This window comes from Bacillus rossius, chromosome 16 (genome assembly GCF_032445375.1).
Source record: "Bacillus rossius redtenbacheri isolate Brsri chromosome 16, Brsri_v3, whole genome shotgun sequence".
Classification (NCBI taxonomy): domain Eukaryota; kingdom Metazoa; phylum Arthropoda; class Insecta; order Phasmatodea; family Bacillidae; genus Bacillus; species Bacillus rossius.
Genome location: NC_086343.1, coordinates 30,620,759 through 30,639,786, shown reverse-complemented (window position 1 = coordinate 30,639,786; position 19,028 = coordinate 30,620,759). Strand labels below are relative to the sequence as shown.

The 19,028-nt window shown below is 40.4% G+C and overlaps 1 protein-coding gene across 1 annotated transcript in view; it reads right to left on the bottom strand.

The window, feature by feature from the left end:
- LOC134540351 (helicase domino) overlaps nt 1-19,028 on the bottom strand; it is a 329,560-nt gene that overhangs the window by 6,349 nt on the left and 304,183 nt on the right. The window contains exons 43-44 of the mRNA XM_063383024.1: nt 6,845-7,018; nt 4,056-4,196 (exon numbers count right to left, since the gene is read on the bottom strand). Of these exons, the coding sequence (XP_063239094.1) occupies nt 4,056-4,196; nt 6,845-7,018 (315 nt within the window). The remainder of the gene's footprint in view (nt 1-4,055; nt 4,197-6,844; nt 7,019-19,028) is intronic.

Genomic DNA, 19,028 nt, shown 5'->3' with positions numbered 1-19,028 from the left:
AATTAAGTGTTCAAGACATTTAAATTGAGTGTATTATTATTAGTTGTCTATTGTTGCCACAGTTAATCACAGAGTTTTGTTGGTCATCACTGTTTGAGGTTACAATGAAATTAATTTCCCATTTTCACACTACAGTAGAATCCCGCTGATGCGACCCCTCACGGTTCCCGGAAAAACGAACTTATAAACGGAATGGTCTGGTCGCAATATACATACATCCAAATACATAAAATACTCGCGCTAAATGAATTCGCGTCACGCGAGTTCGGCTATGCTAGCCGGCTGGTTATTTTCGTTCAAAACGTGGCGAAGGAACTTGTGTGGATCAGGTAGAAAACATTCGGCTATAAACGAAAGATATAAGAACAATGCTATCCTGAAATGCTGTGTCATGTTTTTGGAGTAGATAATCACAGCAACAGACCGACAGGATGCGCTCCCGCCCTTGCCAGCGATGTTTATTTTGACAGCTCAAGCAATTATCTTTTCCACGACCCTTCACAGCATAAAAAAAAAAAAAAAAAAAAAAAAAAAAAAAACACCTTCGAATGCAGATGGAAAAATAACTATGCAGTAAAATAAATATTTTTACGGCCCTGCTAAATTGTTCTATTCAATAAAATTCGAGGTTATTAGTGATTTTTCAGCAGAAACTACTGTGTTACTAATAAACAAATTGTACCATAATAACGTAAACTTATAAAGTATTTATTAATGGCGAAGGACATTCGTATAAACCCATAAAAATATTTATTTTACCGAGAATGGACTATACAACCTGGCTTTTGTCGCACGCGGTGTGGGAGGGGAGGAGGATGCTGACATTTTCTCACGCAGAAGGTTGAAATATGGGAAGGAATGTGTTGAAATGTTAGTTGGTAAAGGAGGGGGGCGGGGGTTGTTTTTACATGGTTTGTGGCTAGGGAGGGATGAGCCTTGAAGAATTAGCAGGGGATGGGAGAGGCAAGCGTCACGTCACGTATGACGTCAAGCCGCCGGGCGGGTAAGATAACATGACAGCTAAGACGGCTTTTCGTGCGATAGTGGAGGCGCCGAGCTGGGCTAGAGACTGCCGCGTGGACAGTCTAGAGGGGTGGTATCTATTGTTAGCCGTCTTTTGTATGCCTGCCTTCTTACAGTACAGCTCCCGCCAAGATAAACGTGAACACATAGCACCCAACAAAAAAGTGTAACAGACTTGTTTTTCAGCCGATTTTACTAAAATATTCGACTTTCTCTGCTTTAATTTTTCACGGTTTCTCAAAAAACGGTAGTATAAACGGAATGGACGCATCAGAGGGGGGTCGCATCGGCGGGATTCTACTGTACTTTTTTTTTGGTCAACCTTTTGCATTTGTTATTTTAGTAACCGAACGGATCAACAACAATGATAAAGCCTTCAATATTTAATGTAGTTTTGATGATGAAAACTTGTATGTGGTTTGCTGCCTAGTAAAAAAATTCTATTAACTGAACTACAGCTTTTTTTTAGTAATTCATTGATTACAGGGGGGAAAAAACCCTAAGAAAACCTGCCATGGGATGAGGATTCAGTCATAATCTTTATGTATGTGGTCATTCATTGTCCTTGGGTACTGGGTAGGCCTAACCTCTGTTGTGTTCGTTAAAAACATAAAAACAGAAATTTATATTAAGATAATCAAAGTTATTACCATAAATGGATACCAGTGAAAGTGGTGGGGCTACAAGTTCTAAGAGTTTGAAATGTGACAAACCAAATACACACATAAACAAACAAACAAAAAAAGCGGACTCTTACTTCTTTACTAGCAACAAGCAGATGGTAGAATGTTAAATGTGCCACTTATATTGTATAAACTCTAACAGGTAGCCTATTTAAAATTATAATTTACACATTTTTTGAATATGTTCTTGTAATTAAATATTATATCCAAGGTTACTATTTTATTTTTCTCATTTATTTCAATTCACAATTCACTTAAAGTATAACCAATTTTGTTACTACTGAGTTTGCATTGAGGTATAACTTGATATCCAAAACAACAAAGAAAAATGGTTTGCCATTATTTCTAAATTTTGTCAATTTGTTTAGCTAATTATTATAGTTCAATTAGCATTCACGAATTTCTTAAACCCACATTTAGAATAAAACATTTGGACACTGTGGTGTCTAGTTTCTTTCAAATTTAGTTTCAAGAACAGCAAATGTTACTGTACAAAGGAATGTAGTCTTGCTACCCGAAACTTACCCGTGACAGTGGTTATGTTCTGTTGTACAACCAAGCTAAATATGACATAGTGATGGCCCGATATCCAAAAACCCGATACCGATACCGATTCCGATATTTCCAAATTTACCGATCCGATAACCGATACCCGATATTCCGTTAATAGGCCTATCTCATTTCTAGCATTGATTCTATAAAATTGTGGTTCTGGAGTATTGTTAGAGACAATAATGAAAAATGTTAAATATTAATAAAACATACTAATATGTGAATGTATATTTTTTTATTAATTGTAAAATATAGTAAATTCACATTAAATGAAAGCTAATAATGAATTTATCATAATAGCCTACAAATAAACTCTCTAAATTCAAGGTCTTAAAAAATTAAATTGTTTTTCAAGGCCAGATAAAGCAATATTCTGGTGTAGGTATTACCTACAGTATGCAAAAAACATATTGTAACTACAAGGAAACAAATTTCAGATTTTTGTGGAGAAATGTTGACAAATCTTGTAGCTGTCCGGTATTAATCTCTAGTGATTTTGCTTGGAATGTATTAATTACAAGCCACTGCATGTACTGAGTCCAGTGTCTCAACTGTAATCTACGAAAAATACCGTCCGAAAAACGGGAAGCCCACAACTCACTTTGTTTCGGTTCCCTGCAAGAATTTCCGAAGATTTCCGAAGTTTATTAACGCCACTTCAGCCGCTAAATCAGAAGTTCAAGCATGTTGTGGCTGACCTAACCTAACCTAACACTTCGATTTTTTTAATTTCAATTTTTGAGAGAAATCCGAAGTTGCACGAACTTCGTAGGGAACCTAAACTACGTGAGTTGTAGGCTACCGCCGAAAAACATCAAACTTTTGTACCCTCTGTAAAATTTCATCACGGTAAACGACACTCTAGAAAGGAAGGTCTTCAGGTGGCAAATTTTGTGACCATTGTACAAGTGTATCACTCCATTTATTGGTGCAAAAAAAAGTTAAAAATACGTGAAAAGTAATTTCAATACAACTTTGAAACGTACTTCAGAGGTTTATAAAACCACACATCTTTATTTATGTTGTTGGCAATGCACTCAATATAGCCAACATAATACCTTTGCTGCAACTTGCCCTACTTAAACACGTTTCATATTTTAGCTTTTGTAAAAACTTACGTAACGTTTGTGTATAGAACAGCAGTTGGCGACCATGAAACGACACGGAAAGAAAATGTCTGTTATATCAAGCAGCAACTTTATTCTTCTTCATGTTTACTTACGGCTACACCACTTATTAAATTAAATATCATAATTATTTTAGTTTATGTTTCCAATTTATGTACACATAGTGAACTTCGAAAATTCATCAAGCGAAAACATTTTGCGAATATCTGAAATAAATAAATAAATATGCACTAATGACTGGGATTTGTGTACACATGGAAGAATTGTACCGTCGGGATGCATTGCAGTATCAGAAAGAAGAAATAGGCTTGAAATCTTGAAATTGTTTCAGTGGAAAATATGCTTGGAATTACTAGGTAATATGGTGACGTGAAGAAAGATAAATTGCCCGCGGAAAATAAGCTTGGAATTACGGTTAAGGTTATGTGAGAAGTATTATTGGCGAGAGAAAACATTGGTTATCAAAATATCGCAAGTATTTACCGATGACCGATATTGAAAAATGTGCCGATATTACCGATCTCCCATATCGAATATCGAATATCGGGCCATCACTAATATGACATCTATTTGCATTTGATTTGAAAATGTTACTATTCGCACTGTTCCCGCACCCGAGAGAGAGAGCGAGTAGGTGGGGGTGGGGGTGGGTGGAGAAGAGAGGGCTCACCTGGTCGGGGGCAGGGGGCGGGGCCTGCTGCATGGTGACAGCCATGATGGGAGTGCCGGCCGCCGAGGTCTGGATACGCAGCGGGCTCTGCTGCGTCGACTGCCGCAGAGTCACCGTCTGCGCCTGGAGAGCAGCGCTCACCTGAAAGTATGTCGCAGTTCGGATCACTTGGAGCCCCAACATTTTTTTTGACGTGACGTCTAATAAATCGATGAACACCGGCTGCACGCACGAAAGAGGATGACTCATTGTCCCGTTAATCTCATTGTACGCTTGCACCGCATCTATCTCTCTTCCACTCCATTGGAACAACCACCGATTTGACTTTTTCCAGGCACATTAAACTTGAAACACTCCCATTCGTTTCCTACTTTTCCTATCATCGTCCTATCCTTAACAGAATAACACAGATTGGAAGAAGTTAAATAGCAAACATGTATAAAAGTTAAAGTAATAAACATATTTGAATTAATGAGTGCAAATAAAAGTAAGTTTATCAATCAAATTGTAGATTTCATTTCACTCCTTCTTTGTATCCATACAAAATAGCGATAATTCAATAAAAATGATTCAATTTTATTCATAAAAGTATGCAATAATTTCATCAATGTTTTGTTATGATGTCACGTTAAACTATGGTCCGTACACCGACTTTACAGACAACCAATTTTTTTTTTTTTACCAAAAGCAGTTCTAAAATCCTGTCTAAAACATAAACACTCTGTGGGGGAAAAAAAAAGATGCAAAAAAAAATCAATTTAGTTCTACAATTTGGTATCAAATACCGTATTCACCTGGGAAAAAAAAAAAAAAAAAAGATGAGTTTTTCTTTGAAAGACCACCCAAAAAATCAGAGGTCGTTTTATAACTGACATAAAACTATTCCGACAACCATTTAGGTATCCAAAAATAATGTTTGTAAATGCCACGGATCTTGGATGGCACTGAAGATGAGAAGCTGTGGTGAGATGAAGGGAATTTCAGCAGTGCAAGTGAAGATCTTCAGAGTGATAGCGATGGGGAAATAATAAGAAAGTGCTGTAAAAATGTTGAAAAAAGTTTTTTGTTGAAAATGTGTTAAAACTATAGAATTTACATTTTTTTATATATAGAATAGAAGCAATAGTTATGACACTACATATTAATTAAGTATTTTTAATTCTAACAGATTTGGGCAAGAAGATAAAAAAAATTACATTATTACTTTTTTTTAATGTGCAATAACTTCCTACTAAGCAAGAAAAGGAAAAAAAGTTAGTTTATAATTTTTCTTGGAACCTTGAGTTGTAAATTGGGAGTCATCTTGCATTCAGGGTGACATATTTTCAGGTAAAAATTTATTTAATTATTATTCATTTTTTTCCCTTAAAATTATTTTTCTATATCCCCTGATTAAAACACGAGAATTTTATTTTTTTGTTATAACAGTTTTCAGATCCAAAAACTATCCCAATCAATCTCTTCAAAAATTGGGTCTACATCTACCCATGACAAACTCTAACTTTTTTGAAATTCAAACAACTTACAAAGATAACTTGAATCACACAGTCATATGGTAAGTATTAAACAAAGCAGTACACAAACTCCTGTCATCTAGCATAAACAGGGCAGAAAATTACACAATGTGTGTTTCTAAATGTCCTAAAACAAACAAAATAAAATTTTAACAAAGGAATGAGGTTAACCATACATAATACAAACTGTAAAATTTCTTCTCATACTAATAAAAATAAACAATTTCTTGCCCGAAACTATAAAATTAAACTGAGCCTTAAAAAGGCAGTATCGTAAATTATTTTGCTACTAATACTTTTTTTAAATGTAATTTTAAATAAATTCTACATATAAAATATTTAATTTTTTTACAAAAGGTTTTTTCCTTACTAAGTCAGTCCTTCTCTAATGTTTTTTTTTGAGCTAAAAGGAAAATATTTATGTCAGTCCTATCATGTAATGAAAGCATGAAATCGTGTGGTATACAGTTTTAAATTAAACATTCGTATGTATTCATATTAAAACACATTTTAGGTAAATATTTCAATTGTTCAATAAAAATTAGGTTTTCTCAAAACTATTGAAACCTACGTTTTTCAGGGTTTTGGGAAAACCTGTTTTTTATAGATTAAATAAATAATACATTTAAAATAAAGAGTTTTAAGACAAACACTACACTTGAATGATTAATACAAAACTGTATACCACATTATTTCACGTTTTCATTACATGCTAGCATTGACAAAGTACTTATTCATTAGAAAACAGCTTTTATAAACAGTTAAATGTACTAGTTAGATTATGAATTTAATTAATATCATGCACACAAAGGGCAAAATAATTTAGGATACTAATTCCTTTTACGTGAAAGCATCCATGTAATCATGATTGCATTTTCTTGGCTTCTGGGTGTAGGCAGTGTCACGTAATTGTGCAAGGCAATTACCTGACACGGCCTACACCCAGAAGCCAAGAAAATCGCCGGCTTACTTCTAAAACTTCGTAAGTCCAGATTTTCCCAGTTTCATATTCCGGATGTGTTTGGTGTTTTTTTTTCATTTTTTCATAGTGCATATGCTGACAAAACCTCGCAAGTCAAATTATAAAACCTCGTATCTTTGTCAGTGGAAACCGTGCTCCAAAAGCTCGTAAGTTCTCCTGTAAAATTGACTGAAATGGAGTTACGAGGTTTCAGAAGTAAGCTGACGAAATGCAGACGATGGCCGCGAGTAATCACGACTGCTAGGTGTGACTCGGCAGTCCCCGGGCAGTGCCTACACGCGGGCGCGACGGACCTGGGACAGTATGGCGTGCTGCTGCGCGGTGGACACGGACGGCGACACCTTGATGCCGGCCAGCGCGGAGGCCAGCGTGGAGGCGGGCGTCACCTGGGCTCGCCCGCTCGCGTCTATGGTCACGTTGGACATGGAGGAGCGGGCGCCCGGCGTGGCTGTCACCACCTGCAACAGCTGTGCTCGTAACGCACGCCGCACCCATCAACCATCGCCCTTCCCTAACCAACAGCAATCACACACACTGACAATTACATAAAGTGTAAATGAAACATTTCTGTGAACCCTGATTTTTATGTGAGTGTGTGCGTTCGGACTTGTGTATGATTGGACTTGTGATGTTTTTAAATTTGTGTAAATATGTTGGGACTTTCAGACATTCCTTACATCAAGACTGTGTTTGAACTTCCCGCGCTACTGGCTGCGGTAGCGCCACTAGCTGGCAGTGCCGGCAACTGGTCAGTCTTTGTTATCGCGCCGCCGCGGTAAGTCGTTCCGTCAGAAAGATGGTGCTATCAGTCCACAGTCAAAACAGTGTGTGTTCTTTGCATATTTGTGTACGTGTGCGCATAATTCTCGCAATGGGAAAGAAGATTTTAAAACGTTCTTTCGGAGAGTAGGGCTATCACCGGCTTACACTGTGCCAGTCGCACAGTAACCTCAAGAACAGGTAAAGAGATGAACCACAAACACACACAGCAAAGTCTGTTTGCGCCCGATGACGGAAGCTTAAGTCAGCTTCCCAAACGCCACATCTGTTCTGTCTTAGGAAACCCTACTGTGTTTGCCTGAGCTGTTGTCACTGCGTTCATCATTTCCTCTACATATTTACCCACGTATGGGTCAAAGATTTATACTCACGTAATAAGGAAGCTTATATTTTTGGTACTAATGTGTTCAACACTACTTAGAACTTGCCTTCATTCATAATTTTAGGAACCCGATCATTTTATCTGTGTTTTTGATACGCGCTTGGTGGCGTTAGGTCGAGGCCCCTCCCCCTAGCTTTAATGTAAATAGAAACTAAGATACAAATATGTAACTAATATCATTGTACACCAATCGTTCACTTAGCCATCTTCAAATTTTACGAATTCATTTAGCACGTGTTAATTTTACTGCCCCAGCCTTGAATAGCAAATCTGTAAATTTCACCTAGCACGAAATCGGCACAGACAAAAAATATTGGGCATGACGCCACGAAGTCTGCTTCAACTACGTAAACAACAGATGTACCATGGCATACAGTTAGCCATATGAGGGGGGAAGAGATGCGCGCGCAGGTTGCTACGCTATCGGCTGTTGTACAAACATCAGCTACGGCAAGTTCAGTTGCTGCTATTGAAAGCGAAGGACTAAATGTTTTTAAGTCAACGATATGCTGCCGGGGCGTATTGTTGTTGCCTGGCCAAATACCGGGCCATGATGACCTTCAGTCAAGCCAGTGGCAGGGAACTCATACACACAAACACATTAAGTAAATTAGCTTCGCTATTAATGGAGACCATTACTTCAGAATACACGATTTTGAATAACATGAACAGTTTTAGGAATACATTAGTCGTGCTAAGTGAGGGATTGGTGTATGTCATTTGAGTGATTTTATGTAGTAACTGATCTGAACTTCTCTTTTAAGAATTTTTCCAGTGAGTAAGTTCTTATCATCCAGAGTAGGGGGAGCACGCCGGTTCTGGGACACTGTAAACAAAGCGACAGGTGCACCTGCACCTGTCGTGAACAGGTGCAGGTGCGACAGGTGTTTTTTCGACAGGTGTTTTTTCGACAGGTGTTTTTTGACAGGTGTTTTTCTGACAGGTGCATGTGTGACAGGTGTTATTCCTGACAGGTGCTTGTCTGGGTTGGTGACGTCACGTGGAGGGTGGTTGGATGTATTGATCGTGAGCCAACTTCGGTAGGATCGATATATCTCGTCGGGTAACTTCGGGCGTGTTCGTTGCGGAGGGGGAGGTGGAGGGTGAGGGGGTGTGTGTGTATGTTTCTAAATGAGGGGGGTAGGTAGCGCTAGTGTCGCGCCCCGGAATTATTTTTACAAGTATAAAAATGTGAGGGGTGGCGACGGTTGGATTCGAACCTTCGTTTCTGGATCGTTGGTCCGTCATGCTAACCACAGGACCACGAGACCATATTGGAGAAAATAATTTCAGATGTTGTATATATATGCTTATAAAATATTTATTTTTTTAAAGAGAAGGTATATATATTTTTTTATAGTGCTAGTCGGCAAATTTAAAAACGGGCGGCCGCCATGTTTATTTTTTTTATAGTGTTAAGCGGTAAATTTAAACGAGGCGCATCGGCTGCTATGCAGCTGCCATGTTTATTTTTTTTATAGTGCTAGTCGGCAAATTTAAACGGCGGGAAATTTAAAAAAAAAAATATGTATAGTGTCGGCTGCTAGTCGGCCGCCATGTTTTATTTTTTTTATAGTGCTAAGCGGGAAATTTAAAAAAAAACGGGCCGGCCGCCATGTTTATTTCAACATTGGAAAAAAAAATAATAATTTCGACTGCTAGGAAGTAACCAGAACAGCCAACTTTGGAAAAAAAAAAATTAAATAATATTATATATATGTATGACAATCGATTGCTGAAAGTCGCCATCTTGTAGCACAGCTTACCAGGCCGCCATCTTTTTTTTCTTCCCCATTTATAGTCATTGGTTTTTTGCATTTCTCTCAAGTTTGAAAATAAAAGAAAGTATTATTTCGTCAGCCACTACTCTATGACTATAGTAGTAGTAGTAGTAGTAGTAGTAGTAGTAGTAGTAGATGTCAAATTTTGAAGAAAAAAACACACACTGAAGTGTAGCCATGTTTTCTTATAGTACTAGACCAGTATAGTTATAGTATGCTTAATTTGGTGTGTAGCATGTCTGTCTATAATAATAAATAAAAAAAGCTATAGGCATTAATTTATGGTTATAGCGTGTTATGATAAAAAAATAATTATACTTTACGTATTTTAGCGAATTCAAACACATTTGTTGTGTTAAAGACATAATGTTCTCTCGTAGTGTGTGTATTGTGGAAATGAAACATATATACAGTAGTATTAATTACTTAAAAAAATAATATTATTTATAATATATATATATATATATCACCAAATTTTATTTTTAAAAAAAAAGTATGCTTATTACGTCACTTGTCATTTAAAAGAAAAGGTATTGTGCATTTATAGGCATTATATATATATAAAAATTAAAATATATGTTTTCCCAAGGGGTGTTGGAGCCGCGCAGAGGACGATGGCGCGTACTCCCAACGGCCCTTTCGTTCGTCCCCCCCAGTCTAATTTTTTTAAATTTAAATAATGACTCAGACAGCCAGGTGTCCGCATAGGGGACGCCGCTCGCAGAGGGGTGCTGGCTGCAACCGAAGACCGCTTCGAACCCTTCGTCCCCCAGTGTAATTTTTTTTATTTAAATAATGACTCATACACTGGCAGCTGTCCGCTCGCAGAGGGGTGGCGGCCGCCGCAGCCGAAGAGAGAACTGTATACAAATGTAATTTCTTCCAAAGTTAAAATATATATATTTTTTCCCCAACACTTAAAAAAAATATTACGTCTATCTGGTGTGTTAGTTACCTGTACCTGCCATTTGATTAATACCAGGTAAAAGTAACTTGTAATAATAATAATAATATTTTGCCATAGTCTCGGAAAATATTACGTCTGCCTGGTGTGTTAGTTACCTGTACCTGCCATTTGATTAATACCAGGTAAAAGTAACTTGTAATAATATTATTATTTTTGCCATAGTCTGGTTTACGTAAATGTTTCTGTTCAACTATAATGTATGTATGTATGTATGTATGTATATATTATTTTTTCACACAGTAGTTTTTTTTTACGAGTAGCGCATTGCTACAAAAATTATATTAAATAGTACGTTTATTTTTCCAAACAAAAACAGAGTTTTAAACATTAACAGCAGTCTACCATGACCGCATAGTTCTTTACACGTATTACCAATTTTCTGCATACTAAGTTCACTCCATCAGTCTTCCAGATCGCTTCTAGAAATCCATGTTTTTACTGATTCTGGGAATCCGTTCCAGCTGACTAGAAGACGTGTAGGAAGTCGCTTGTGGATTTTATTAATTAAATAAGTGTCTATATACTTCGTCACTTGAATTTCTTGAGAATAAAAACCGCCCTTGATTTCATTTCCATCTAGATCAGACAAGTAGTATGTTCTAGGATAACTGTTGCGTATTTTTATCACCTTAAAAATCTCGAGGGACCAATTTACGGAATAACCTTTTGCAAATAAATCCTTATTTCGTGAGATACGTACATGATCTCTGACACTAGCTTTAAGTCGCCTGTGATCTATTTTTTTCACAACATTGTAAACCGTTTTAAGAAGAGAATTATCTTTCACCTCGTTGGGGCTCATACCGATAGTCCTATGAAATCTGCCGTTGTATATTTCCATAACTTTTGGTAAGAGCGGTAGCCATTTATAGTTTCCCTGAGCGCTCATTTCCGTAAACAAAAGCGATTTTAAACTTCTAATGAAGCGTTCAACTACCGAGGCCTTCAGCTCGCTGTTGGTTGAATAATGGTTGATTCCGTGTTCTTTCATCAATGTCTGAAATCTTCTGTTATAAAATTCGGTACCGCGGTCTGAGTGCACGTGAGTGAAACCTCCAGAATCCTTTAGAATACGTTTCATAGCTAAAGCCACAAGCTCCGCAGTTTTTTTCAGTACCGGAACCGCGTAAGCCCGCTTGGAGTAAACATCAATCGCAACCAATATATATCTGAATCCTTTATTCGCGTGGTGATAAGGTTGTATTTCCACCAAATCGATCTGTAAAAGATCGCCCAGACCATTAGTGATTACACGTCTCCGAGGAAAGACTTTGCGTGCGCTTTTGTGAAGTTCAAACGCAATACCGCGTCTGGCAGTCATTTTTTTTTTACTTAATTTTTTTTAATGTAGCCAGATTCAATATGAGTTCTTCTAGTATGGCCAACACTTCATTGGAATGGCTCGTGTTCCCGGATTGTTGCGATGCAAGTAATAATCTAAGCCGATCACATAATTCATTTACCGAGTTCCAGTAAACATATTCCTTTCGACGATTTAAATCTAGTTTTTCAACTAAACCACTGCCTTCATGGGAAGCAATGACAGGACAAAGATCCTTAATGAGCCCGAACTTTTCATGATCGGTGTTTTTATAACGTTTAGATGACGCATCATTCCTCTTATAACACGCGCTAGTAGACCGCAGCAAGCGTGTGTATTGACGCAATGCTGCTTCTGAATACACCTTAGGTTCTTTCGAAAACAATAGCTCATATAATCCCGGCGAAGGTTGTATTAGTTCATCATCTATGCGAAGTAAATTATTAGGTAGGAAAAAAACTTCCGTATTTCCCAAGAACCAGCGATTCTTGCGTTTGTAAATTCCGTAGGTCGTATCGTTTATTTTAGAATTGAATGCGGTTAGGTAGGACCGGGCTTCCTCACCCAACGGCTCACGTGACGCAGCCGAGCGTTTACCGGAATGAACAATCAGTGGTAAATCATCATCATCATCTTCTTCTTCACCTTCGCTGGAGAAAGTCTTAATCTCAGGTTTAGCGATAGGTGTAGCGGATTCTTTTTTCACCTCCGCCGATAAATTATACGCGGCAGCAGAAGAACTCTCGAGACGCGATGTGATCGGTTTGAATACCTGTTCATTAACTGCATCCCGCGCCAGGCGCGCGCGTTTGGCCAGCAAATATTTTTCACGAACGTTTTGTATGACGTGATGGAGCTTTCTTGCTTCTGAAGCCATGACTGACTCATGTCAGCGTAAATAGAGGCTTTTATACATTAATTATGCCTTTGAAGCTCAGTAGCTGTAGTGGGTATAATGGGAAGCTCAACCGGTAGGGTAATATGCGGAAGCGGATTTGAAGATGGTCTTACACCAGACAAATTCACCGACGAACCTCTTAAAACCGGAAGCGATACAGATGGTACACCAGACAAATTCGGTGACTGACCTCTTACAACCGGAAGCGATACAGATGGTGACTGTGCCGGCTGGTTTTCAGGTCTGTCCGCTAGCTTCCTTCCCAATAGTTTATACAATAGGTCTAGATGATTTCTCATTGCATTCAAGCTTTGATTAACGATATGTGGAAACTGAGAACATGAATTAGCTCCACTAACGAGACTATCAACTTTAGCCTCAAAACTCGATAGAGACTCCTTAATAAATTTAGCAGTATCTTCGCGTAGAGAACTCATCAAAGTATTAATTTGAAATTCCATACCGGACACTATTTCCTTACTTACAAGCTTCGGTTGCTCGCCCACGAGTGTTAAAAGCTCTGTAAACGTCGCGCGATCCGTGGCATCAACCTGCCTTAGGTACGCAGTCGTATCAGATTGTTTTTCGTTTGTAGACACCAAAGCATTTTTGATTGCTTCAAAGTGTTGTTTGTGTATATATAAATCCTCGTTGTGTTTAGTCAGAAAAAGATTCTTTAGCTCGCTAAAGTTCCTATTGCAACCACCACTTGACAGAGCCTTCAACAGCTCTAGAATCTTGGCAAATGACTCGCGCGTATCGCTATCTGCCTGACGCAAGTAACTTCCCATTCCCCTCTGCAAGTCACGTGACGAGCTAACGAGATCCTTCACATCCGTAAAAATAACTTTCAGCTCATCACTACTTACAGATACCAGATTTTTCAACTCGTTTAAAACTTCCTTCTCGGGTAAATTTCCTCGAATTTTATCTAAAACATCTGTACTCTTCTTTTCAAGCTGATGTAGATACGTTAGCAAATTGTTATTAAGATCCTGTGCGTATGAGAGACTGTTTTTTAGTAGACCAAAGTATTTTTCTAAATTATTCGCCATCGTACTAATTGCATGTGCGGTGGCACCGGAAGTTACATCTACGTAATTCTTTGTGGCAGCATCTGCCGCGTCACGTGGATCGCCTACACCGCGCAAACGTTTCCCGCCAACCTGACAGTGCCCATCTTCCGTAAGAGTCAGACATGACTGTCGCCGACGTTTATTCCCGCCGCTCCCAAATTTGGAGATGCCCAAGTTCATTCTTCACGAAGGTAACACTATGAAGTGATCGAAGCCACAGCGATAACGACCTTTTTGTAGAGGAAAATCCTTACCTATTACTAGGAAACCATAACCATCATTGCTATTCCAACAGCGAGCACAAACATCTTTAAATTTATCGAATGACATGTCGGTTGTGACGTGCTCGTGGTAAACATGTTGAAGATTTAGAAGATCCATTTTAAATAAAATTATCAAATTAGCATTATCCCGAACCAACTGTTTTCGGGTTTGGCTATACGTTTGAATTAAATAAAAACAATCGCACAATAAATGTCGCCCCATGGAAAAATACTGTTGAACTATTGCCTGTTTTTCGCACCCGATGTCATCGAAAATTATAATCGAATTGGGTAGCACTTCGCTTGGCGGCACTACCTCTTCATTTTCACGAAATAGAAAAAATTTAATACCTTGAACATGAGACAATACCTGCGCCAAACGTTTATATTTTGGTTGTTCTATGCTCTTGCTATACAAATAAATATTCTCGAAACGCACTCCGTTAGGATGTTGTATAAGCGAAAGTAAAATACATGTTTTTCCGCTGTTTGAAGGTCCGGCAATTATACATCTTATGGTATTCGGCAACAGCGGTCCGTGGCGTTGTTCCCGTTTGCTTATAAAATCATCGTGAATAATTTCGATTGGAAGACTGTCATGTTGAGGGATTACTTCCATCGTTACAACTGAAGCGTAAAAAGTATAAAACCGTCTTATTTATACCCCCCAAAGTCATTAAGCTGATATGCGTCGTGCTGGAAGGAGGGTGAAGGGTAAAGGTCTTATTAACTCTGCCATAAATAAATTACCTTTCGAGCTACATTTGCCATCTTATCAGTACTGTGGGCCCGGTACAAAACTTGAAAAACGTTTAGCACGCGGAGACCCAGGCAAAAATCAATTAGATAGAGCGTGCAAAGAACACGATATTTCATACGCAAATAGTAACGATTTGGAGAACAGACATCAAGCGGACCGTATTTTAGCACTTAAAGCTAAACAAATTGCACAGAACCCTCAAACTAAGCTAGGTGAAAAGATCGCGGCTTGGAGCGTAAGTAAAATAATGAGTGTTAAGCGTAAACTAGGAGCCGGCATAAGAATCGCAAAGAAAAAAAATAAGAAAAATAAACGTGATAAAAAGGGCGGTGTTATACCATTTCTATTTCCAGCTCTGGCAGCGCTCGGTTCTTTGATCGGAGGCGCAGCCGGAATCGCAAAGAGCGTGACAACCGCTAATAATCAGACTAAATTGTTGCAACAAAATGCACAACATCACAGACGTATTCAGGCCTTAACAAATTGAAGCAAAAATGGTGCGGGGTTTTTTTTACGACTATTCAAAGCCGTTGGAGGAGGCGTGGGAGGACGCAGCTGCCGCAACCGCCGCAGCCGCCGGAAGCGAAAGGGGGGAAAGGGAAGGGTGGGACGCTATTAACCCTCCTGCCACACGACCCCACGCGGGGAAGGGTCGCTCTCGCCGCAGCGACTAAGAAAGCAGTAAAAAAAAATGAGGAAAGGGTGATTTTAGCCTTGCCTCACAGAACGCTAACTACGACGGATTTAGAAAATGCGGTATTCAAGTTGAAAATCAAAAATTTCCGAGGTGTTTTCATGAGAGATAACTTACCTTTAAAACCGAAACAGTACGAGTGCGGGATAATTAATCTAGACGTATCGACAGGAAAAGGAACTCACTGGGTTGCATATAAAAAGTCTGGCAGCACTGCGCTGTATTATGACAGCTATGGCGACCTCAGACCGCCTCCGGAAGTAAGAAAGTATCTGAAAGGCACGATGTTAAGTTACAATTACGATAGACAACAGACGATCAAATCGTGGAATTGCGGTCATTTATGTTTAAGATTTCTCGTGTCCGCGTATAAGAAGCAAAATAAATAATGTTACGATTTACCGCGGGTTCGTAAAGGATAGCCCAATTAAAGATTTTATTCCACACACACAGTTTTATTAATTACTACTACTTGCCACTTACAAATAATCTTCTAAATTGGCAGATAGTTAATTACACGTAAAGAAATGTCAATTCCCCAGTCACTCGTTTCACACACCTTGCTGGGCCGCACTTCCAGCGCAACTCTCGCCGCAGCACCCCTCGTGGGTCTCCGCCGCGGGACTCCGCCGCCGCCGTCACACCCTTCGCCGAGATCCCACTCGGCGACTCGCTCGCCACTTCACTCGGGACTCCGCCGCGCCCGCGACTTATCGCCCGGAAACTCCCGACTCCACTGAACTCACTCACTCCCTGCCCTGGAACCTTCGTCCAAGGACTTCGCCACTCTGCCGCACCTGCGGCACTATCGCCCGGAAACTCCGCCGCGGGAGAACTCCCCACTCAGACTCTCTCTCTGACTCTGACTCGAAGGTCGGCCCAACCTCCTTAAATAGCCCTTGGGTTCCCATCCAGAACAATCGGGCATGTCTCCGAGATATCGCGCGACCTTCGCCGTCGAAATGCCCAGAAACGCATCGTGAGTCCTCGAAGGACGCGGTGGCTGCTCTAAGAACGCCGATAAAGGCGTCTGAGTCATTTTATTCCGCAGTGCGGCCTCTTTTAAGTAACCCGATCTGAGGCAGGTGCGCGCTGCGACGGTCAGGATGTAGCGAGATAGTATGACACGAGATACCAGGGAGAGGATGCGGGTGGAAGGGGGCGCAGACAGGCCGAACGAGTGCGGCGATGCCATGCACTGCAGCCAAGCGCGATCGTAACATTGCCCCCTCCTTAAACCTGTTCGTCCCGAACAGGTAATTCATTTCTTCCCGCATATCCCTTCAATCGGTCTAGATGCACCACTTTCATTCGTCCTCTTTTCCCCCTCTGGATACGGTACACCACATCATTTAGCCGTTTCAATACTTCATACGGGCCTTCCCATGCTTTCTGAAGCTTAGGACACCTGCCCTTCCTTCGCTGAGGGTTATACAGCCACACTAAATCGCCTTCGTGATATCCTGCCGAGTTAGCCTTCATGTCGTACCTTGTCTTCATTCGGTTTGTCGCTATTCGGAGGTTCCTACGGGCTTCGTCATGTATAAATGTCATTCGTTCCTCCAAGCGATTGACATAGTCGGTAGTGCTGGTCGACTCTTGGTGAGGATGACCGAACTTGATGTCACAGGGTAGCCTCAACTCCTGTCCAAATACAATACTTGCAGGAGTCTGCCCTGTCGAGTCATGAATGGCAGCCCTATAAGCCATTAGGAATAACTGAATATGTTGATCCCAATCTTGCTGATGTTCGGCCACGACCTTGGCAAGGTGTTCCTCTAGAGTTCGGTTGAACCTTTCCACCATGCCATCCGACTGAGGATGTAGGGCTGTAGTCCTGGTTTTATTTATGCCTAGTAACCGGCACACCTCCTGAAACACTGTGGACTCAAAGTTGCGGCCTTGGTCTGAGTGAAGCTCCATTGGTACCCCAAATCTACAAATGAAGTTGTTGACTAGTGTATCTGCAATGGTGGTAGCCTCCTGGTTGGGAAGTGCATACGCCTCTGGCCACTTACTGAAGTAATCCATCACTACCAGAATATACCGGTTACCATCTTTAGTCTTGGGGAATGGCCCAGCGATGTCGATTGCTATCCTTTCAAATGGAGCTCCCACATTATAGGCTTGCATTTTTCCGCGACTACAATGTTGTGGTCTTTTCCTAGCCGAGCATGTTTCGCATTTTCTACACCATGCCTCCACGTCCTGGCGACATTTCAACCAATAGTAGCGTAGGCGGGTCTTACCCAGAGTTTTGTTAATTCCTAGGTGTCCGCCAGAAGTACCATCGTGGATTTCTTTCAACACCTCTGCTACTAGACTCTTTGGAAGTAATAGTTGCATCTTAACTACTTTTCCATTTGGACTTTCCCATGCCCTCATCAGCAGCCCATCCACAAGCCTTAAAGAATCCTATTGTGCCCAATAAGCCTTCACTTCCTTTCGGTCACTAGATACCTCCTGCCATGATGGACGTCCAGTACCCTTTTCCATCCAGCTTATAATGGGTCCCAGGTCAGGGTCTTGATGCTGAGCCGATTTCAAGCTGGCATTGTCCCATTTGTCTTCACCGTTTGTTATAGTAGTTCGCCGAATATCTTCGATTCCCTCATTTTCCTCTGCTCTTTTGCAGTGGTTGCAGTCTACCTTGCAAGGTCTTCGAGAAAGAGCATCGGCATTGCTATGAATTCGGCCCTTCCTGTGTTCAATCTTACAATCATATTGCTGTATCTGTTTAATCCACCTAGCAAGTTGTCCCTCTGGATTCTTGAACTGTAACAGCCACTTAAGTGCAGCATGGTCAGTTCGTAAAAGGAATCTCCTACCATACAGATATTTGTGGAAATGTCGGAAGGATTTTACTACAGCCAGAAGTTCTCTTCTTGTGACACAATAGTTACTTTCAGGCTTAGACAAAACTTTACTGTAGTATGCTATGACTCTTTCATTCCCATCCTGGACTTGGGAAAGTACAGCTCCCAACCCCCTTCCACTTGCATCTGTGTCAAGGATATAGTCTCCATGTTGACGGGGATAGGCGAGAATAGGGCTTGTACACAGGGCTTTCTTGAGGTCTTGAAAGGAAGTCTCGCATGTTGGCGTCCACAGAAATTGCCTCCTTTCCTCGGTCAGCTCATGCAGAGGCTTTGCAATGGCTGCGAACCCAGGTACAAACCTCCTATAGTAGGTACAGAGACCCAAGAAGCTCCTTACATCATGCTTGTTTTCAGGCCGTGGCCACTCCTTTACAGACCGGATCTTCTCAGGGTCTGTTCGGACCCCAACCTGTGATACAATATGTCCGAGGAATGTTACCTCATGTTGAAACAAGAAGCACTTCTTAGGACTTAACTTGAGCTGTGCATGGCGAAGCCTGTCAAATACGTCCTGGAGGTTCTTTAAATGCTCCTTTACAGTATTTCCCACCACAATAATGTCGTCCAGGTACACTAGACATGTTTTCCAAGTCAAGCCATGCAGCACAAGTTCCATCAATCTCTCAAAGGTTGCGGGTGCATTACATAATCCGAATGGTAACACAGTAAACTGAAA